This window comes from Haliotis rufescens, unplaced genomic scaffold, assembly GCF_023055435.1.
Source record: "Haliotis rufescens isolate VD_foot unplaced genomic scaffold, xgHalRufe1.0.p SCAF_8, whole genome shotgun sequence".
NCBI lineage: Eukaryota > Metazoa > Mollusca > Gastropoda > Lepetellida > Haliotidae > Haliotis > Haliotis rufescens.
The window spans coordinates 47433935-47457769 of NW_025964372.1; the positions used below are offsets into that span (position 1 = coordinate 47433935).

The 23835-nt window shown below is 41.5% G+C and overlaps 2 protein-coding genes across 4 annotated transcripts in view; both read left to right on the top strand.

The window, feature by feature from the left end:
• Window positions 1-23835, top strand: part of LOC125376846 (BTB/POZ domain-containing protein 6-like) — a 36349-nt gene that overhangs the window by 7086 nt on the left and 5428 nt on the right. Inside the window, exons 1-3 of one of the 3 annotated variants that reach the window (XM_048389084.1) lie at window positions 13393-13478; window positions 16177-16452; window positions 17090-18705. In XM_048389084.1, the coding sequence (XP_048245041.1) occupies window positions 16184-16452; window positions 17090-18158 (1338 nt within the window). In that variant the 5' untranslated portion in view covers window positions 13393-13478; window positions 16177-16183 and the 3' untranslated portion in view covers window positions 18159-18705. Of the gene's footprint in view, window positions 1-13392; window positions 13479-16176; window positions 16453-17089; window positions 18706-23835 lie in introns of those variants that run through there. The other 2 variants (XM_048389082.1, XM_048389081.1) reach the window with 2 other exon arrangements.
• On the top strand, window positions 3645-6771 carry LOC124152765 (BTB/POZ domain-containing protein 6-like). The gene is made up of 3 exons (XM_046525815.2): window positions 3645-3854; window positions 4984-5253; window positions 5592-6771. The coding sequence occupies exons 1-3, from the start codon at window positions 3706-3708 to the stop codon at window positions 6634-6636; spliced, it is 1464 nt and encodes a 487-aa protein (XP_046381771.2). The 5' UTR covers window positions 3645-3705; the 3' UTR covers window positions 6637-6771.

Sequence of the window (23835 nt, forward strand, 5' to 3'; positions counted from 1 at the left end):
TGTGTTGCCTATCTACACGATCTAATGCATGTTATGTAAAGTGCAAAGATCATCTAGTCTGTATTGCCTAGCTACACGATCTGGTTCATGTTATGTAAAGTGCATAGATCATCTAGTCTGTATTGCCTAGCTACACGATGTGGTCCATGTTATGTAAAGTACATTGATCATCTAGTCTGTGTTGCCTAGCTACCCGATCCGGTGCATATTATGTAAATTACATTGATCATCTAGTCTGTGTTGCCTAGCTACACGATCCGGTGCATGTTATGTAAAGTGCATTGATCATCAAGTCTGTGTTGCCTAGCTACACGATCTGGTTCATGTTATGTAAAGTGCAACGATCATCTAGTCTGTGTTGCCTAGCTACACGATCTGGTTCATGTTATGTAAAGTGCAAGGATCATCTAGTCTGTGTTGCCTAGCTACACCATCTGGGTCATGTTATGTAAAGTGCATGGATCATCTAGTCTTTGTTCCTCAGCTACACGATCTGGTTCATGTTATATAATGTGCATGGATCAGCTAGCCTGTGTTGCCTAGCTACACGATCCGGTGCATGTTATGTAAAGTGCAAGGATCATCTAGTCTGTGTTGCCTAGCTACACGATCCGGTGCATGTTATGAAAAGTGCAAGGATCATCTAGTCTGTGTTGCCTAGCTACACGATCCGGTGCATGTTATGTAAAGTGCATGGAGAACTAGTCTGTGTTGCCTAGCTACACGATCCGGTGCATGGTATGTAAAGTGAAAGGATCAGCTAGTCTGTGTTGTCTACCTACACGATCCGGTGCATGGTATGTAAAGTGCAAGGATCATCTAGTCTGTGTTGCCTAGCTACACGATCTGGTGCTAGGTTTGTAATTTACATGATTCATCAAGCAGCTGTAGACTAGGGATTGAATGGTAACAATGAATGTAATGTGTAAATAGCGTCGACACCAGGACAGACTCAATATGGATTGGGTGGTCATAATTGATGTTTAAATGGCGTCGACAGCATATGCACCCAGTGATCCATGCATGTCACCAGGACAGACTCCAATGGGGATCGGGTGGCCACAATGAAAGTTTAAATTGTGTCGACAGCATGCTCCCCCAGTGACCCATGCTCGTCACCAGGACAGACTCCAATAGGGATCGGGTGGCCACAATGAAAGTTTAAATTGTGTCGACATCATGCTCCCACAGTGACCCATGCTCATCACCAGGACAAACTCTAATAGGGATCGAGTGGCCACAACGGACGTTTAAATGGTGTCGAAAGGGTGCTCCCACAGTGACCCATGCTCATCACACACCCCCCCCCCCCAGCTAGACTCTAATAGGGATCGGGTGGCCACAATGAAAGTTTAAATGGCGTCGACAGCATGCTCCCACAGTGACCCGTGTTCATCACCAGGGCAGACTCTAATAAGGATCGGGTGGTCACAATGGACGTTTACATGGTGTCGACAGTATGCTCCCACAGTGACCAATGCTTGTCACCAGGACAGACTCCAATAGGGATCGGGTGGCCACAATGAAAGTTTAAATGCTGTCGACAGCATGCGCCCACAGTGACCCATGCTTGTCACCAGGACAGACAGACTCCAGTAGGGATCGGGTGGCCACAATGAAAGTTTAAATGCTGTCGACAGCATACGCACACAGTGATCCATGCTTGTCACCAGGACAGACTCAATAGGGATCGGGTTGTCATTTTAACATCCATTATATTTAAATGGTGCTTGACTTTCTGGCCACTGGGAAGTGTCTGTAGTAGCCTTGGTAACCCTGGGTGAGTGAGTCGGTGGTTGTAGCCTTATCTTGGCAATGAACTCATAAGGGGCCAATATTAATGTGAAGGACAGTGTGTTGCGTAGAGGAAGCGTTGACATTAAGTGGGAGGATGAATTTTGAAAATTGACTTCTCCTATCCCGTCATCCATCATCTTTGACTTCGAATTGGGTTTATAGTCTAAAACAATTTAACACCCCGATACCTGTTTATAATATATTACAATTGCATACCGCTGTTCGCGTACACAGAGCGCCATCCTCCATATTGCACTACTAAAGCCTAAACATAAACAAAAGAAATACAGAACAGAAAATATAATAAGCCGAGAGAACAAAGTGTACAAAAAAAGGATGTGACACATTGGACCCATGTTGGGGATCGAACCCACATATTTGGCAAGGACAACGAATACTGTAACTCAAAGGCTTCGTGACCCTACAGCCGTATCGGGAGATAGAGCATGACAAGAGTTGTCCCTCGTTATCATCACATGATACTCGCATCAGCGGATAGTGAATGCGGAAGTTGTTTAACTAGAATTACAGGTGACATCGAACACACCCCATTTCGCGCTTGCCGTCTTCCAAGCTCTCGTTATCAGGTAAAATCTTACTGTTCAAAGATAACTACTATGTGTTTCATGTACCGTGGGTAACAGGGACCTGGCTGCAGCCTTTGGTGTCTACATTGCAGGTGAGGTGAAATGGGGTTTAACGTCGCGTCCAAGATTTTTTCATTTATATAGCGACGTGCATGTACGTGTGTGTGTGTGTGGCTGCGTGTACTAGTCCGGACTGATGCCGATTTAGAATGCTAGCTCACTGAGATACCATGCCGCACTTTAGCATGAATACCCCACTCAGACACAGTATACTGACCTCCGAGCCGACCAGTCCTTGTTTTAGTCCCTTAATGCCGAGCGCCAGACAGGGTAACAACAAGTTTTAACGTCTTTTGGAATGACGCGGTCGGGAATCGAACCCGGACCTTCCGCTCTCCGGGCGGACGCTCTACCACTAGACCACGGAGGCGGTCCATTGCATAACGGTTGAGGTGTACAATCAAGCATGCTCTTTCTCCGACGATTTCAAAGAGCGTCATATTTAATAGTGATATAATCAAGCTTTTGGCCAAGTGGTGTGTACTGACAAGTCGAGATGCTAGACTTTTATAGTAATCGCCTTCGTATGTTTTGACATTGAGGGATTCAAGATTCAAGATTCAAGATTCTTTATTCAGCATTTTGGGCCATGTGGCCTAGAGTACAATTACAATAATTGCTGCGTCACGTGATGTCAGGAAAATAAATACAAGTAGTCTTATTTCACATTAAATACCTGATTTAAGTATAAGGCCAAAGCCTTTACAATGTCGATATTTTTGGAGTTGAGTAGATTACATAAACTGTGATTATCATGATGGACATTGGATAACCAAGGCAAATAGTGGTTTCTGACAGGAGAATATTTTGAACATATAAACAAAACATGAAATTCATCCTCTAATTGCCCATTGAGTGATTCCTCAGTCAGTGAATTGTGCATTGTCTTAATCTAAATTTTATCAGACGATACGTCACTAGGTTGGTTGGTTGGTTGTTTAACGCCGCACTCAGCAATATTCCAGCTATATGACGGCGGTCTGTAAATAATCGAGTCTGGACCAGACAATCCAGTGATTAATATCATGAGCATCGATCCACGCAATTGGGATCGATGACATGCATCAACCAAGTCAGCGAGCCTGACCACCCGATCCCGTAAGTCGCCTTTTACGACAAGCGTAGTCACCTTTTACGGCAAGCATGGGTTGCTGAAGACCACTGGTATAGTAATTCATAAACGCATGTTGATGATATAGTCGGAATCGTACAATGGGCTCTGCTAGAAGCAGAGACTTCTTATGATTATGGAAATAGGGTTATGTCGCTTGTAGTTGTAGTGTACAAAGAGTTGGAGTGTGGGGCATGTTGGGAAATGATGATACAGGCATGGATGACCCGTGACAGGAAGGTGATGGATCCAACATTGGAAACAGATAATGAAGAACATCGTATGGCTTCTTGTGTACCGTAAGTAATTGTATTCTATGTTGTTTCAAGCAAACATCCTCAATACTTGTGTTTTACGACACTCTGAACACTATTCTCCCCCGCAACGAAGTGGAATGGGGATATTGGAATGGGTCCGTCCGTCACGGTTCTTTTCCGGAGCAGAACTAAAAATAAATTAGAGATATCTGAACCAAACTTGGCACATTGATAGGTCTAGTGGTGAACTGGTGCCTTTTGAATTTAAAAACATATTTTCGAGTTTCCATAGGAACGACTTTGACCTAGACCGAAAATGGCGGTAGTGCTCGTTTCCGGAGCAGATCTTGAAAAACGTACAGTATTTCTTGACTTGCAGACATGTCATGTTTGTGGGGGATATGAGTATTTAATGCATATTTCGGTGACAACACGTGGTGGCACTTTAACATACACGGTGAACACGATGGTGGAGCCTACGAGGCGTGTTGACCACGGCTAATAATCAGCATGAATCTCGGATTTTCACCGACGATCAGCGGATCCTGACACTACTAATGGACGAAACGCGGATCCTCCAGGTGTCTAGCTCAGCAGAATGCACAGAGACACCCTTCTTGTTTATCAAAACAGTGATATAAAGTCATTTCGATTTTTAAAAAATACTTGACAGTTACTTTAATAAAAGCTTAATTTAATGTTTTCTATTGTGGCTAGTGAACAAGCTTAAGTTACCTGAGTGAGTGAGTATGGTTTTACGGCACTTTTTGCAATATTCCAGCAATACCACGGCGGGGGACACCAGGAATGGGCCTCACACATTGTAACTAAGTCAGGAATCAAACCCGGGTCTTCAGCGTGACGAACGAACACATTAACAACTAGGCTAAATACTGAATAAAGTTGGCTGTAAATTTGGTGAAATGTGTGTTGGGGTTTGGATCGTGAAGTATGACACTCATGACTTATTGGTCAGTAAATAAAACTATATACCTTCTATATGTCTCCACCAACACAGCAAGCTGAATATTTTTATTAACTGACCAATGACGATTTTCTATGGACTTTACACAATCGATAAAGATCTAAAATAATTTGTTTGCATTGCTCTAATAAGAGCCATTGTCCATATTCTCAATTATCTATTTATTCTTGTGTTTTCTGTTCAAAGCTACATGATGTCCAATGAGAGCCAGGAATCTGGATATGTGGACAACTGGCAGTCAGGGAAGACTGTCACAGAGTGTAATCTGCGCATGCTCAACACGGAAGACTTAAGTGACGTCACATTCCGTGTAGGATCAGAGGTGGTCCGAGCACACCGCTACGTTCTTGTCAGTCGCAGCTGTGTCTTCCATGCCATGTTCTGTGGCCCCCTGGCGGAGACAGGGGAGGTAACCATCCCTGACATTGAGGCAGACATCTTCAAAGAGTTCTTGAGGTTAGATTCATCCACCAGTTTCGTATATTAGTCTATTCACCAATGAAAATAACACATTATGTACTCTGGTTCTGATGACATATTATTTTCGGAGATGCTAGGAGGACAAAAAGCCATTGTTTGAACTATATGGATTCGTACTTTAAGAGTGTCAAGACATCAAGTGTGCTCTACGCGGTAGCAGAGGCGATATTTAGCATAGAGGCATATCCCTACCTGGACACACAAAACAGATGTGATTATACTATTTTCACTTTAATAAAGATAAACATTAATAACATAATACAAACAAACAACATTTATTTCTTCCCATTCTTATTTCTTAGATATTATTGTAGGTATGTGTACACAGACAAGGCCTCTATCAACGCTGCAACAGCCACGGGTCTAATGTACACCTCCAGGAAATATGCCATAGATGCATTGTACAATCTCTGTGTAACGTTCCTGGAAAAGTCCCTGTCAGAAGACAATGTCTGTCAGATCCTTGAGCAGTGTCATGGCTATGGGGAGCTGGACTTGGAACAAAAGGCCTTGGAGATCCTGACTCGAGGAGGCAAGAGAGTCATCCAATCTCACGGGTTTTTGAAGCTTTGTGCTGAGTGTGTGGCTAAGTTTGTGAGGTCAGATAATTTGGATTTTAAAGAGGAAGACATCTTTGAAGCAGTTCTGTCCTGGACAAAAGGAAGATGCAAACAGGAAGGTGTCAATGACACGCCTGAGAACAGACAGAGTTTCCTTGGGGATATAAAGTATGAGATCCGGTTTACCAGCATGCCCTTAGAGTATCTGGTGAAGGATGTAGGCCGATCTGGTGTGCTGACAGACAGTGAGAGAATACGAATAATGGACAGAGCAGTAGACACAACTGTTGACATATCGCCATTTAAACATTCACAGAGAAAAACCGTAAGTACTATAGAAAGGAAACCGAAGGCATCCAGTGTGTATAGGTATGTGTCTTATCGCAATTTATTGATACCAGCTGGGTCCAATGCTATCTCTTTCTCGCCTAGCAAGAGCATATCCCTGCAAGGGTGTCAGTTGTATGGTGGATATGATGATGCTGAGTATAAACTGAATATCACTTTTTATGACCTTGATAAAGTGGTGTTTTTTGAACGGATGAACACGATGATGCTTCAGGGCAGTAGACAGCTGAATGAAGTCCTGTTTCCAAGGCCTTTTCCCCTAACAGCAGGTGCGACCTATACTCTGTGTGTGGACATGGAGGGACCCGACACTGTCTGTGGAGAGGAAGGAAAGGATACAGTAACAGTGGATGGAGTAAAGTTCACATTTAAAGACTGTCTAATGCAACGCACAATCACATCAACACGTCGAGGACAGATACCTGGTTTGATGTTCAATCACTCGTCATAGGGAGTACTCGTATATCAGGTGTGGCTTGCTGACCACTTTGACACTGTGGCATAATTTGATATTGTGAAAACCATATAATTAGAGGATAACCCACGAGATACTGGTGATTACGGAAAATATGGCCCGAGTGAAATTAACGTTCTCAGTTCCGAGCTTTAGCGAGGAACTGAGAACGTTAATTTCCGAGTGAAATTAACGTTCTCATTAACGTTAATTTCCGAGTGAAATTAACGTTCTCAGTTCCGAGCTTTAGCGAGGAACTGAGAACGTTAATTTCACGAGGGCCATATTTTCCGTAATAACCGTATCGAATGGGTTATTCTAATTATTACCCATACTCAATTTTGATGATTTTGTGAAAACCATATAATTAGAGGATAACCCACGAGATACTGGTGATTACGGAAAATATGGCCCGAGTGAAATTAACGTTCTCAGTTCCGAGCTTTAGCGAGATGGGAACAGATGGGAATGTCATACAAGAAGAATCAAGTCAGTCGCAGTGCGAGATGTTTGACCTAGATCTCGACCGAAGTTTCAAAGAGCGCATGGCTGAACTGGGAGCAGGATGTTTACATCTATCATCGATTCTATGCAGAATCTGTCTGGATGTATGATAACCTGGGACTAATCGGAATCAGAATCGGAATGAATGACGTTAATTCTTCGTCGTTCTTGACTTGGTTGTCTGACCGTAGCCCCAGTGTCATTTGGGGAAATTGTAATGTTAAATACCCCACCATAGATCGGCCCAGCGAAAAGTGTGTGAACTGCTTCACATTTCGTGTCATGTGAAACTCGGTTCTGTTGTGATGTACTTAGTGACACATGGTGGGCTTGTGGCATGTCGTGAGATCTATCAACATGTGATTTAAGAACTTGGGGATTTCTCATGGCTACAGTGGAGTTTGAGGTGCTGGAATGTGCAAGGATGTTGTTAATATTGTGATGCTGGTGCTCATTTATTTTGGAGTAATGATTGATGGACTGGATGTTTTTGTGACCAAACACCTGCATGATCTGATGTGCGGGAACGCCATTGTCAGAGAGAGTTTGAATCATCCTTTTCCTTGCACTGTGATTTGTTAAACGTTTATCAGCTGACAACCCTGCCCTGACGGCCATCCTTTTCATTATGGAACCCAGTTTATTACGACCAACAGGCTGGCGTTTAAACCACGTGTCTCCAGATTTGACCCCAAATTGTGTGTTGGTTGCAAGGTAAAAGGGGTGATCATTATCACAGTAATTTGCGGGTCTCAGATCACGGTACCGTTTATAGACAGCTACCGGACAGCACAAATCACCAGGTTGTGCCCATGCCTTAGGGGCAACGTCACGTGCCCCCTCAGCCTGACGTGTTTTCGATTGTCTCTCAATATACTGCAGATACTCATTGTTTTCAGTATCTTTTTTTGAGAATGACATCGCCCCATTGCATGCGCCTGTGAGGGGTGGCAGAACGCAGACCAAAGTAGATGGTGTTGTTCCACCATAACGTGTTTAAGATTGCATCAGATGTACTTGTGCCAAGTTGTCCAGATTCACGGAGTTTATTTAGTTCAAGATCTGACACGGGATCGGCCCGCTGGGGTAAGTTGCCTTTACCTTGCTTTTTCAGGGATTTATGTTTAGATCTTAAAACTTCTCGAAGTTTAATGAAATGCACGGAGTCTGACAACGAGTGTTTATAGTCATGTCTCTTCAGATAATGCTCAACACTGGCCTTTATCCCTTTTTTTGTCGATGGTTCGTATTCTGTTCCATCCGACTTTTTGGCGGATATGAAAAACCTGCACAAGAGAATATTGAGTTCACTGGGTGGGATTTCTTCAACTTTCCTTGTTTCTTGAAAACTTTGCTAAAAAAAACTGTGAACAAACTTCATGTCAAGTTTTGTTTTCTTCATGGTATTTTCATTTTCATTACTTGCCAAAAAGTCAATATCAATTTCCTTTATTGCAAAGTTTGTAGAATTGTTTTGTGTGGGGGGATCGAAAAAGTCATCACTCATTAAGTCATCCACGACTGCTTGGGGTAGGCCAAAGGACGGACTTGACGGACGTGACGGTGGTGCATTTGACACAGTTTCGGGTAGTAATCTCAATCGGAATCGGAGAACTTGCATTTCGCCAAACATAGTCTTCACCACATAGACATTGAAGGTATTAAGTGGTTGAACTATCTGTATTACACGTCCAGTGAGATCGCCATCAACTTTGACCAGGTCACTGACCTTTATCGGTGTCAAGTGGGCAGCCATGTTTGTTTACAAACAGAACAGACGTATCAAAGTTGTGCACCGAAATTTGATCGATTGTTAAATGATTGTGCATTAAAGAGATGTTACAGTAATACAATATTGGTACTTCGTTTTTATTTGGAAAAAAATACTGTATATTGTTCTAGTCAAAGTCACGCATTTGCGAGAACGACATCAGCATATAATTCATGAATGAAAGCACGTGAATGAAATGTGAAAGCTCAAAAGTAGATCCGGCAAGCAGTGTCAGTCCAATGAAATAGCGTAGACATTTAACCAGCCAATGAACACCGAGAATCACCAAAATGCACATGTGCAAATATCCAAAAGTTAATACACTAGTTCTTCCTGCCCGTATGGGTAATAATCTTGAAATATTGAAAGGTATAATCTCATTAAATGCGGAAGTTGCATAATAAAATTGCAGTTTTCCAAGGTGTTCGAAGGTACGATATTAACTGTTCAATGTAACTACTGCGTGTTTCATGTGCATTGGATATCATGGACCTGGCTGCAGCCGTTGGTGTCAGCATTGCAGAACCTTAACAGTATACAATCGAGTATGCTCTTTCTACGACTATTTTAAAGAACGTCATATGACTCTTGCTCAGCAGCAGCATTCAAGGCCTTAATATTACTTTTATGGTAGAAAAGTCATGTTGAGGAAATTTCCAAATTTGACGTGTCAGTGAAAAACATGATTTCCGGTAGGCTATTTTGCACTATATGGTCCCTTGTTTGTTCAGGTGAACGCTTGACATGCCCCCATCATGGTTATACCGTCACCACTCCTATTAGCAAGTGGTATGTGCTTCTGAGAGGAGGTTTGTGAGTTTGACAAATAAAATATCGAGAGAAGTATCAATGATACATCAATATGCAGGTCCATATTTCTTGACGACTCAGCATGTGATGTGTTCCACCAGTGGGGCCGGATACGCTCTCTATTTCACGAACACCTGGTATCAGCACTATTTAATTTTCTCACAAGAACAGCGGATCCTGATTCTACAAATATCGATGACATAATGACCTACAACTGGTACACAACTGCTCTGACGTGTGTTCATAACTCCTCACATCTCATTTGATAGATAACAGTTTTCGACTGTCACGTTGTGATTTCTGTGGTTTAGTGGGTACTGATAGTCAACAAATCCAAAACAAAGAAGCTATTGTGTGGTTGGCCACTAATACAAAGCCGGGCACTCACGATTGGTCACCCTACACCATCAGCAGTTTATTGGTTATGAATAACGAAGATTTCAGGCTGAGCTTTGACACACTGATGAAAGTGAGAGCACTGAACATTGGGATTCAAACCTTCTGAAACTGTCTAAAATCTTTCTGTGAAATTCTCAGTCTTCAAGAAACAAGGCCCTGGATATCGCAGACTGTATCACTCATAATGCTCTCGATATTTTGTTCATGAAAGATGAAAGCCTAAATAACAGCAAATAAAGTTACACTCCCTGAAGCACATACCAAGGACTTATGGAAATGGTGGTGGCATAACAATGACTTACATGATCTAATCTCTGTAACACAAGAGTTTTGTTAAATGATGAATTTAATCATCTCTGTCTCAAACTTGTCCTTAAGGTCTGTACAGACGTCTGGTATCGAAAAGGAAGACATTTTACCCGTTGGTGATTTCAATGAACATTATGATACGATTGGAAAGAGGTGAAGAAATTGATAAAATTCATTGACCCCGTGGGGTTAATCCAACACGTGAATGAATCCACACAAAAGTCTTTTTAAATGTGCATTGACGAGATATGAGAGTAATGTTAAAGAAGACAATGATCACCATATCTTGAAAATGGCATTCTCGATGTCAAAACAAACAAATCATTTATGCCAAGACATCAAAAACACAGATACTGTGTAATTCACCAAGGGATGTGGATGCTCTATGTCGTTGTATGAAAATACCTTGATACAACTCTTGGATAAACATGCACCGACTGTAACAAAACAAGCCTCAGAGGCCAAATGTTCTCCAATACCCAAACGTTACACTGATAAACAAGTCGTATGCTCGTGTGTGCATGGAGCCAAGTGCGAACTCGTATATTTAGGTTTGAACGCGAGAATGAAAGGTGAGAGCAAGCGGATACATTGTAGATTGTGCGAATGTGAGGCAGAAAGTCCTTGTCAATGCAATGGTATATAAAGAGTTCGTCCCTCAAATCAGTGTGGGTCGTGCACTCGAGGGTGAGAACACCAGACCACCATTACATGTACATGTTGGGCCAAGATCGGGCGTAAGTAGTTCATATTTAATCATATTCATGTATAATAGGATTGTTTAGTTTATTAATATGTTCCATGGATAGTAAATTATTAAACTTTGTTGTTGCGTCTAGTGCATATTGTAAATGTAAATAAAGAGTAAAATGGTAACAAAGTGTTTTTGTATTTTTGTGGTAGTAATGGAATATATATACCCACATATGTATATACCGAATATTTAGACATGTTCTGAATATTGTGAGTAGTAGTGCTGGACACCCAGCTACTCGGGTACCGTCCTTTCAGTGTTAATGTCATGCAGGCGTGACCTTTAGTCCTACCCTGGGAACAAGATGATACACACCAAGATACGTTGCGGGAGACCGTCTGATGGAAGACAGACATGAGCTGCCAAGACGTTAATGCGTCCAGTATAGACGTGACTCCTGTGTTGTATCAGAGTGCAGTGAGTAAATGCAGTATTCACTGATGCTGTATCTCCACATCCTTTAATATGAACTATTGTCATCAGAGGCAATACATTGACTAAGGTCACTCTAACGTGCTCATTGTTTGTCGTGGAAGACAAATTTACAAATGACTATCTATTGTCATCATCATTCATACTGTGTCATGAAAGGCCAGAATTATATGTTGTCATTGGACAATTCCCTTATACATGTCTGTGTAGACATTTTTTTTGTTTTTGATGATGATATTTTAATGTGACATGTGACATCTTTTATACCTGAACCTTTTTGATTGTATTGTGTGTGTATATATTAGGTTAATATTAGTATTAGCCAGTATTAGTATTAGTTTAGTATTATAGTATTAGTATTAGTATTAGTAGTAATATTGTCAGATAATTGGTAAGAAGTTCGTAGGAATTATGTAAATAGTTTTTGTTTTCTCTTATATAATAATAAATTTTTTTTTTTTTTGCTTTGAGGGTTCTGTCATTTATAATTCTCCTAGAGCATATTCTGTGACAAACATATTTAACAGTGGAACACGCTGTGCGACACACATATGAAGCTCCACATTGCGTTGTAAGCTAAATCAAATAACTGATTGTAAGTGATGTTTCATGCGACCTTGTCCTATAAATAACACGGAATTTTGATTGTCTGTAAGCCATTTCACCCGTTGGTGATCCTGGGTTGCAGCAAGACAATGTAGTACCATATCTCAATTATTCTGATCTATTTATCGGCTAAGATAATCTGCTTCCTGATACTAATATCGAGAAATCCACTTGAAATGAAGCTCCACATTGCGTTGTAAGCTAAATCAAATAACTGATTGTAAGTGATGTTTCATGCGACCTTGTCCTATAAATAACACGTCATATTGATTGTCTGTAAGCCATTTCACCCGTTGGTGATCCTGGGTTGCAGCGAGACAATGTAGTACCATATGTACCACATTCAGCTCTCTCCGAGTCGAACTCGAGCTATCTCCCCCTTTGATTACTGTCCATGAGAAGCTACACAGCCCACGTCTACACAATAACCTGCATAGCCACTGTCACTGGCATTGGAATAAACTACTTTCTTGGTACATGCTGTCTGAACAAATGATCTATAAGTATACTGCTTTACATTGTCTGACCAGAACTCATATCTGACAACAGGATCTTCCTGTACCATGTAACTGACATACTAATATCCATACTTAAGGATCTTATCATTAGTAGAGTGTGCACGGTTGGCCCAGTCGTCTGAGACGCCGCGATTCGCTGTGCAGAGTTGCGTCCCCTTGGCACGCCAGAAACCTATGATTGTAGGTTCGAATCCCGGGTCGCCCCGATTATGTTTCTAGGTTTGTCAGCACCATGCCCGTGCTCGTGGGTTTCACCAAAGTGGTAAACGTCTGAGACCTGCATCACTTCAGGCTTTCCTCTCACATTAAGCTGACACGCTGTGAACAAACTGGAATACTGTTAAAAAGCGGCGTTAAACCCAACTCACTCACTCTTATTATTTGTTGTATTTTAGACCCAAGCACTAATTTCATGGAAATGTACTGACCAACAACAGAAACCACTGATTAGTATCTAACAGGTATGTGCCTACATTTGGAATCAAACAGGTGAAGGGTGGCTTCTTCAACCTTATCCACCTTTCTTGTAGGTACAGTAACTGTCATGGGGGTTGTGTCCACTAGCCACTTCAATACCTGTGTCGAAGTCAATAGCATGATAGCAAGTGAAGGACTCATAAAATATATATAAATATATGACATGCGGAAGTGTCAACACGAAACTAGGATTACAGGTATCCAACAGGTGAAGAGGTTTCTCTCGCTCTCCGTGTTCAAACCATCTGTACCAGCCCAGGTAAGGGGTTTGTTTGTTTCTTGTTCAATGCCGCACTCAGCAATATTCCAGCTATATAACGGCTGTCTGTAAATATTCGAGTCTGGACAAGACAATCCAGCTAGTGACACCATGAATATCGATCCACGCAATTGGGATACAATAACATGCATCAACCAAGTCAGCGAGGTTGACCACCCGATCCCGTTAGTCGCCTGGTAAGGTGTACACTGTTCACACAGCAGCACTGAACGGTGAATTGTCTGGTGTACAGAGAGTGGTGCTATCGACCTGACTGAGTATATGTATCTGATATGTCAAGGGGTTGACACTGTTATTCCTGTTATATTCTAGTATGGATATAACTGTCGGTAGTGCAGGCTATCACACACATTGTAGCACATCTGTTGGCTATCACGTCAATAATGAAGTCACTATTTGAAACTAAAATCATGTTGATAGCCGTAATTAACGATGTGTACAAACTCTTCCGCGATAACATCAGTCTGTATTAGTCTTTACAGAGTTGTGTCCCTTTGATTATCTTGGTCAAGTTGTGCAGCTGCCTTCCGTTCAGTGTTATTGATAGAAACTCCGATATAACATTGATGTTATTGAGTCAAGCTCTCGAACTCCGATGTGTCGAATCCAGGGTGGTGTCAAAAATACAGTCCAGTCGTGGCAAGCTCGACCGGACTTACCACCATTTTGATCTGGACATGTCATACTAGTTGTGTTGCCTCGAAATAATTTGTGGGACCCAGAGTTAAAAATAAGTGAAACTTACCGTCATGAGTCGAACTGACAAATGTTTAAAAGTGCAACCTAAGTCGAGGTTGAATTTTCATGTGAATGTATAAATGTGGATGTGAAAAACGATTATGTTTGTATTCCTCAGTACAGACATGACATGTACCTTCATGTAACATGCATGGTATGGTACGTGTCTGCTTTAGGTTGTGTGGCCCAGTCGGATGTGTCGAATCCCGGATAATACAAACTATTTATCTGGTCCCCAGAATGGGAGACAACAGGTTAAACTGTAGTTACAGGTTGGTAGATCATTCAAAATGCCACAACCGCCAGTCACAAAACATATGCAAACAAACTAGGGTCGTCTGTTTGCTTGTTGTTTAACGCCGCACTCAGCAATATTCCAGCTATGTTAAGACGGTCTGTAAATGATCGTGTCTGCACCCGACAATCCAGTGATTAATATCATGAGTATCAATTCACGCAATTGGGATACGATGACATGCAGCAACCAAGTCAGCGAACCTGACCACCCGATCCCATTAGTCGCCTCTTACGACAAGCATAGTCACCTTTTACGACAAGCATGGGCTGCTGAAGATGTATTCTATCCCGGAATCTTCACGGGTAAGGGTTGGCTGTAAGGTTTGTTGTCATGTGGTTGTCCCCGATGTGATTGTGAAGCATGACTTTTATGGGCTACCGGAGATACTTGCAGATTTCGCTCAATATCAAGGGGTCAGTTCACCTCATTTCTAACATTGACCTTTGTATTTGTATGGACCTTTGTCGATGGTAATAAAAACAGGACATCTCACCTCAAAAGTCGTGAAGATGTGAGTGATATATATATGCATTTTGTTTTGTTTTTGTTTGATTACTCGGCTATATTGCAGCTATAGTTAGTTGCCTCTCACGACGAGCTGATGGCAATCTATATTCTTACCCGGAATCCCCACTGGTCTAACAGTAAAATTGTATCTTTAGTCTTTGGAGACAGGGTTGAGTTATATGGGTTTTAACCATTTATTGAAAGCTGGGCATGTGGATTTTAGAGATTTGATAAACATGCTATCTGGGCTGTACAATTCCTGTATATGCCCCTTCCGATAGTGCCATCCACTTTGAATAACATCCTTTTATATCTGGCTTTACCTTCAAGAGAGATTAATTTCATACTGTTCAACCGAATGACATTTCATTGTGAGATACCTAATACAGGTCAATCCTCAGTATGTGTAAACAGACATCTCTCTCAGGCTAATGCTACGAGAGCTATTTGTAAACAAACAATTTTGGCCCAGCAATGCCCCTATGTTATTTGGGGCGGTGGTGTAGCCTAGTGGTTAAAGCTTTCGTTAGTCCCGCCGAACACCAGGTTCGATTACTCAGATGGGTACAATGTGTGAAGCTTATTTCTGGTGTCCCCTGATGTGATATTGCTAAAATAATAATAAAAAAAGCAGCGTAACACCATACTCACTCACGTTATTGAAAACAATGAATTGTTAAGTGAACTCATTAATAGAACCTTTACACTGATTTAATGAGGGCTACTGTCTATATATTCTATATCATCTATATATTCTATAATATGTATGTATTTATGTCTTGTCTGTTCAAAGCTACAAGATCCCCGGACGCGTCATACCAAAAGATGTTAAAAGATGGTACTTGTTGTTACCCTGTCTCGCGCTCTGCATTAAGGGGCTAAAACAAGGACTGGTCGGCTCAGAGTCAGTATACTGTGTCTGAGTGGGGTATTCATGTTAAACTAAGGCATGGTATCTCAGTGAGCTAGCACTATAAATCCGCATTAGTCCGGACTAGTACAAGCAGCCACACAAACACACACATGTACATGCACGTCGCTATATAAGTGCAATAATCTTGGACGCGACGTTAAACCCAATTTCACCTCACCTCACCTATAATATGTATGTATTTATGTCTTGTCTGTTCAAAGCTACAAGATGTCCGATGAGAGCCCCAAATCTGGATTAGTCGACAACTGGCAGGCTGGGAAGACTGTCGCAGAGTGTAATTTCCACATGCTCGAAACAGAAGACTTCTGTGACGTCACCTTCCGTGTGGGATCAGAGAAACAGGTGGTCCGAGCACACCGCTACGTTCTTGTCAGTCGCAGCTGTGTCTTCCATGCCATGTTCTGTGGCCCCCTGGCGGAGACTGGGGAGGTAACCATCCCCGACATTGAGGCAGACATCTTCAAAGAGTTCTTAAGGTGAGATTAATCTAGCGGTTTTACAAATCATCCATTACCAAGAGAAAATTGCGCCTTCTGTAATCAATGCTTATTTTATACCTTCTTCTAACTAACTATTTACATGAGTAATTGCTCTTTTGATACCCGAGCCACATTAAATATGTTGCTATTTCCCCTCGAGTGTTTCCATTTTTGGTCCTTTTTTTACAATACTTGTATGTAGTTAACAAACTTAAATAGTAATAAATACCACAAAGTAAGTTTAATTAGACAATTAGGTTAATGTGTTCCTAGCAGTCAGCTTAAGCAATTTTTTAATAGTGATGGTAAATCATGTCATTTGAGGTCTACCCCACTATGAGTGGGTGCCACCTACAATAAAATATAGCATGGAAAGGTATTTGTTTTTACTCGGTACAGGTACACTATACACTCTCTCCATGTTACATCTCACAGCGTTGTAGTGGGTTTCACTTATTGTGTCCAACGTCTTTAAGGTAAGATTAACTTAGCGGTAGATAAATTAATACACAAATTAAGATAACACCTTATGTATTCTTTATCTGCTTTTATATGTTTTGTAAATGCTCAGAAGATCATAAACTCATTTTTTTATTTTTCCTGTCCTTTTTCTTACATGTTACTGTACCTTTAGGTATGTGTACACAGACCAGGCCACTATCGACGCTGAAACAGTCACAGGACTAAAGTACACCTCCAGGAAATATTCTCTAGATGCATTGTATAAACTGTGTGAAACGTTCCTAGAAAAGTCCCTGTCAGAAGACAATGTCTGTCAGATCCTGGAGGAGTGTCATTGTTACGGGGAGCTGGACGTGGAACAGAAGGCCCTGGAGATTCTTACTCAAGGAGGGAAGGAAGTCATCCAATCTCCCGGCTTTGTGAAACTTTGCTCTGATTGTATGAATAAGTTTGTTAGGTCAGATGGTTTATATTTGAAAGAGGAAGACGTATTTGACGCAGTGCTGTCCTGGACAAAGGAAAGATGCCGGGAGGAAGGTGGGATTGACACGCCTGAGAACATACGGAGACTCCTGGGAGAGATGAGGTATGAGATCCGGTTTACAAGCATCTCCCTGGAGTATCTGGTGAAGGTTGTCGGGAGATCTGGCGTGCTGACAGGGGATGAGCGAATACGAATAATGGACAGAACCATAGACACAACTGTTGACATATCTCCATATAAACATTCACAGAGAAATATTATCGGCTTGAAACGGAAGGCATCCTGTAAAAGAGTGGAGTGGTTTAACGCAATTGGGTTTAGTTGCAACACAGGTAAAATCTCTACTGAGATAAGTACAATCTCCTTCTCACCTAGTCGTAGCATTCTCCTCCTGGGGTGTCCTCTGTATGGTGCATTTGCTGTAGATGCAGAGTATACACTGACAATCAGAGTGTATGACGCCAATAACGGGGTGATTGATGAACCGTTCGTGAAGACAAGGATGACGCTTCAAGGCAGTAAAGTGTTGAATGACGTCCTGTTTCCCAGGTTTATTTCCCTCACAGCAGGTGCGACCTACACTGTGTACGTTGACATGAAGGGTGTAAGCCACACTGCCACTGGTAGGGAAAGAAATGCTACAGTAACAGAGGACGGGGTACATTTCACGTTTACAGACTCTCCAATGTCTACTACAGACACATCAACACAGAGAGGAAAGATACCTGGCTTGTTGTACAGTCTCCCGCTGCCATAGGCAGTACTGGTGTATCAGGTGTGTTTCGCTGACTGCTATGGCGATGATATATGATAATTTGATACCAAGCAAACCAGATCATCTTCCATATGATCATATTAACAGGTTTAATCCCATTAAATTCCATCTGACTATCAGTGACATCTGGCTTGAACTCACTGGTGATGTCGACTACATTATATCTGTGTAGTACAGAGAGTAAATCATCACTAAACCAATTCCCACCTATACAACATGGTTGTTAAGATTTGTAGATATAACCCGTAGGTCTATATGCCTTTGAGGCATCTTACATACTGACGTCAACAGCATAATGTATTGTGCGTGGTTGGATTGATGCCTGAAGCTGTAGTGCAAGTCTGTAGTGACGTAATGAAGGGTGAAGGTCGTTTTGGTTACTCACCGTTTGTAGGGCACGTGAAAACATAAATGCAAGTGTGCTTTGTTGTGTGTGTTGTTAATCATACTTCCTCTTGATATTGATCAGGACATTGCAGCTGAACTATGCTGTATCTAAGAGGTGGTTTTGTATTCAGTGGACCCGTGAAGAATAGGTCTTCAGCAACACATGCTTGTCGTAAGAGGCGACTAACGCATTCGGAAGGTCATGTCATTGTATCCCAATTACAGAATGATGCTCATGATATCAATCACTGGATTGTCTGGTCCTGACCCGATTATTTACAGACCGCCGTCATATAGCTATAATACCGCTAAGTGCGGCGTTAAACAAACAAAATTGTGTTCAGTGATAGATTACTTCTATTCTCTTCAAAAACAAACACTCGGACTGGTTCGTTGAAAGTCGTAGTGTTAAATCTATTGCAAGTGTGCTCAGTTTAACAACTACAGTCAATCCGATAAGCAATGTATATATTCGTCATGTTAGACATGAGTTGCAAAAGAGTTATTTATACCCAATGATCAAACATCCTTTTAATCAGCCCTCTGTTGCTATTCAAGACGAATGTGTACTTGTTTATTATAATCTCGTTAATGTTGCCTATACAATAAACTACGGTTATAGCGAACTCAAAGGGACCACAAATCCTAGTTCCTTATAACCGTAATTCGTTATAAGCATATATACAGCATATATACAGCAAATTGCAGGGACCTAAATACCAGTTCGTTATATCCGCCAATTCGTTATAAGCGTGTTCGTTATAACCGTAGTTTACTATATATGCATGTATGTGCTCTCTGTAGCATTACCATGTCACTTTCTTCATATCGGTGTCAAAGTCTACTGCGAGACATCGCTACAATTGTAATACAGAAGTTGGTCATCACTTTTACAGAATTTATATGAGTTTGTTCTTATTTCTTTAATGTTTTGTTTCTCAGATATTAGCTCAGTTCAATAAAGCGCAGATTGCAACCAAAATATGTGCATCTGATGCATTAATGTGTTGCCTAGCTACACGATCTGCTGCATCTTGTGCAAAGTCCGTCTATTATCTAGCCATCGTTGCCTAGCTACGCGATCTGGTAACATATTAAAAGTACATGGATCGTAGGACTTGTTGCCTAGCAAGAAGATCTGGTACTTATTAAGGTACATGTAAAGTGCATGGATCATCTAGTCTGTGTTGCCTAGCTACACGATCTGGTCCATGTTATGTAAAGTGCATGGATCATCTAGTCTGTTTTGCCTGGCTACACGATCTGGTACATGTTATGTAAAGTGCATGGATCATCTAGTCTGTTTTGCCTGGCTACACGATCTGGTCCATGTTATGTAAAGTTCATGGATCATCTCGTCTGTGTTGCCTAGCTACACGATCCGGTGCATGGTATGTAAAGTGCAAGGATCATCTAGTCTGTTTTGCCTGGCTACACGATCCGGTGCATGTTATGTAAAGTGCAAGGATCATCTCGTATGTGTTGCTTAGCTACACGATCTGGTCCATGTCATGTAAAGTGCATGGATCATCTAGTCAGTGTTGCCTAGCTACACGATCTGGTTCATGTAATGAAAAGTGCATAGATCATCTAGTCTGTGTTGCGTACCTACACAATGTGGTCCATGTTATGTAAAGTGCATGGATCATCTAGCCATCGTTGCCTTGCTACACGATCCGGTGCATGTTATGTAAAGTGCAAGGATCATCTAGTCTTTGTTGCCTAGCTACACGATCTGGTGCATGTTATGTAAAGTACATGGAGAACTAGTCTGTGTTGCCTAGCTTCACGATCTGGTGCATGGTATGTAATGTGCAAGGATCATCTAGTCTGTGTTGCCTAGCTACACGATCTGGTGCAAGGTTTGTAATGTACATGATTCATCAAGCAGCAGTAGACTAGGGATTGAATGGTAACAATGAATGTAATGCGTCGACACTATAAGCCAACAGTGACCAGTGCTGTCACCAGGACAGACTCCAATAGGGATCGGGTGGCCACAATGGACGTTTAAATGGTGTCGACAGCATGCTCCCACAGTGACCCATGCTTATCACCAGGACAGACTCAAGAGGGATCGCGTGGTCATTTTAACATCCATTATATTTAAATGGTGCTTGACTTTCTGGCCACTAGGAAGTGTCTGTAGTAACCTTGGTAACAGTGTGTGAGTGAGTCGGTGGTTGTAACCTTATCTTGGCAATGAACTCATAAAGGGGCAATATAAATGTGAAGGACAGTGTGTTGCGTAGAGGAAGCGTTAACATTAAGTGGGAGGATGAATTTTGAAAATTGACTTCTCCTGTCACGTAATCCATCATCTTTGACTTCGAATTGGGTTTATAGTCTAAACCGTTTAACAACCCGATACCTGTTTATAATATATTACAATTGCATACCGCTGTTCGCATACACAGAGCGCCATCCTCCATATTGCACCACTAAAGCCTAAACATAAAACAAAACAAAAACAGAACAGAAAATATAATAAGCCGAGAGTACAAAGTGTACAAAGAAAGGATGTGACACATTGTACCCATGTGGGGAATCGAACCCAGATATTTGGCAAGGACAACGAATACTGTAACTTAAAGGCTTCGTGACCCGTATCGGGAGATAGAGCATGACAAGAGTTGTCCCCTGTTATCATCACATGATACGCCCATATACAGATAGTGAATTACAGGTGACATCGATCACACACCTCTTTCGCGTTCACCGTTTTCCAAGGTGTTCCAAGGTAAGATATTAACTGTTCAAATGTAACTACGGTGTATTTCATGTGCAGTGGGTAACATAGACCTGGCCTCTCCATGTTGAACTCGATCTATCTCCTCTTTTGACCACTGTCCATGAGAAGCTACACAGCCCACGTCTACACAATAACCTGCATAGCCACTGTCACTGGCATTGGAATAAACTACTGAACAAGTGATCTAGATGTTTTCTGCTTTACCTTGTCTGACCAGTACAGAATCATACTCGTATCTGACAACACTATCTTGTTGATCCATGAACCTGACATACCAGTGTCCATACTAAAGGATCTTATCATTAGTTGTATTTTAGGCCCCGGCACTAATTTCATGGAAATTATTTGACCAACGACAGAAACCACATATCTAACATGTGTGCGCCTAAATTTGGAATGTAACAGGTGAAGTATGGTTCTATATACCGTTCTTGTAGGTACAATAACTGTCATGGAAGTTGTGTCCGGCCAAAAACCTAGCCACTCCAATACCTGTGAGGGAGGCTATGGTGACTTTTCTACCATTGGAACAAAACCCGGTAATAACAACTTGACTAACATGTCTCATCTTTTGAAGCTCCAGCCAAAATATGGTCTTTCAAAAAAGTAACTATCCTAAGTTTGGCCAAACAAAAGTCCGTATGAGAGGAGTAGATATGTGTATAATGATATGCAAGATGAATATCAAACGTTTAGGCCAATCACCATGACTGCTATAACGCAAGGCTGTTTTCCAAAATTTGTATTTCACACTGCTTTTGTAAACATATTTGTTTAATCTGGAAAGATTAAGAACTTTTGCAGCCAATTGCTATCAAACCCAATGCGATCTCTGGTGCACCTATCTGCTGGCTAAATTGTAAGTAACTTTTGAGACGACCTTGTACAATTGTTTCCGATCTACCTTGCTCGTACTCATAGTAGTCATCAGTAAGCGTAGTCACATTGATTGTACCATACTCAACTGACAGATCTTGACATGGCCTATTGGCCGACTTGACTTGAGGCCCCAATTTAACTCGCTGACATTCCCTGAGGGGCTGTACAGTTGACACATGGACATACCCATCTAAAATGTGTGAATCCGCCATATGCAAAATATGTTCCTGACCTTTGCCCCTTCCCACAAAAAACCCTGACCTGTGACAGGATGCATATGCTGCACAGGAGCAGTTAAATCAGCAAATTGCACGGATCGCTGATCCACGAGATGACCTACTTGTCGTGTAGAGGGCGTGTTCTGACGCAGCTTGCACTGGCAATGCGTTATCATCCTCTGAAGCATCAGCTTTATTGTTAGATAACTAGATGATCGTTATATTCTTGTACTCTTCGATGGGTGAACAAAAAGCCCAAGTCAGGCAATATCAACAAGATCTTGATGAAGTGTAAATATAGCAACCCATAAGCCAGCGTTACCCGATACATCTCACTCCATTTCAAGCTCCTCGGGTGATTTTTAATTCAAAAGAAATTTGTCAAGTGATTTTGGAGTCCAAATAAACTTATTGTGAGGGTTTCTGATCCATACAGAGTTCACTTTTGTTAATTTAGACATTTTCCTGTCAGCGATTACCAATGTCATCAGAACCAAAGCCTATCAACTATTCCTACATGCTTCAAGACAACTGTTGTAAAACCTCCCATTGAGAAGGCAGGTGAGAGTAGCAGTGAGTTAGCTGAGTATGGCCCTGTTTCAAATCTACCCTTCCTCTTCAATTATTCTTGAAAAATGTGTTAAACTCAGGATTACACAACATTTCAGCATGGAACTGGACAAAGTACTTCTCGGCAATCTAAATGACTTACTGACAAAGATCATATAAAAGATATGTCATGGCGTTACATTCCACCTTATTTATAATAAAATATATAGATTAAGCTCAATCGTTATGTACACTACGTTACAAGTGCAGGGAGTAAATCAATGTGAAACCAATTGACATTTCTCTCACATCATTGTTTGTACAACCCTGAGCACATGTGGTAACATCCACCATTCCAATAATTCATGTTGTTCAAGAAGAAAGACCAGAACATGAAGTATATCGACATTCTGTTCCAGAGTGAGTGAGTGAGTGTGTATGGTTTCACGCCGCTATTAGCAATATTCCAACAATATCACGGCGGGTGGCGAGGTAAAGGAACAAATCGAAGGGGTCTTGAAATGATTCTTGTTTATTCAAGTCTGAAGCAGTGAAGACACAAGAATGATAAATTAACGTCCTGTCCATACAGCGCCGAATAAGGCGTACTTATCTGCTACATACATGTATGAATAAACGCTAACTGTAATGAGTCATCAACAATACTGATTTACATCAGCTGTAACTTACAAATTTTCCCCTTCATCAGCAAAGCAAACCGGCCTTATGCCCACCACGCAAGGAGGGTTATCGCGCTTGCTCACAAAGAACCATAACTCTAATTGACTGTTAATTAATGACGTTGTGAATGTCAACATGCACGCAACACTGGTTCGAGTCGCACCCATACAACGCAACCTAAACATACTTTTCT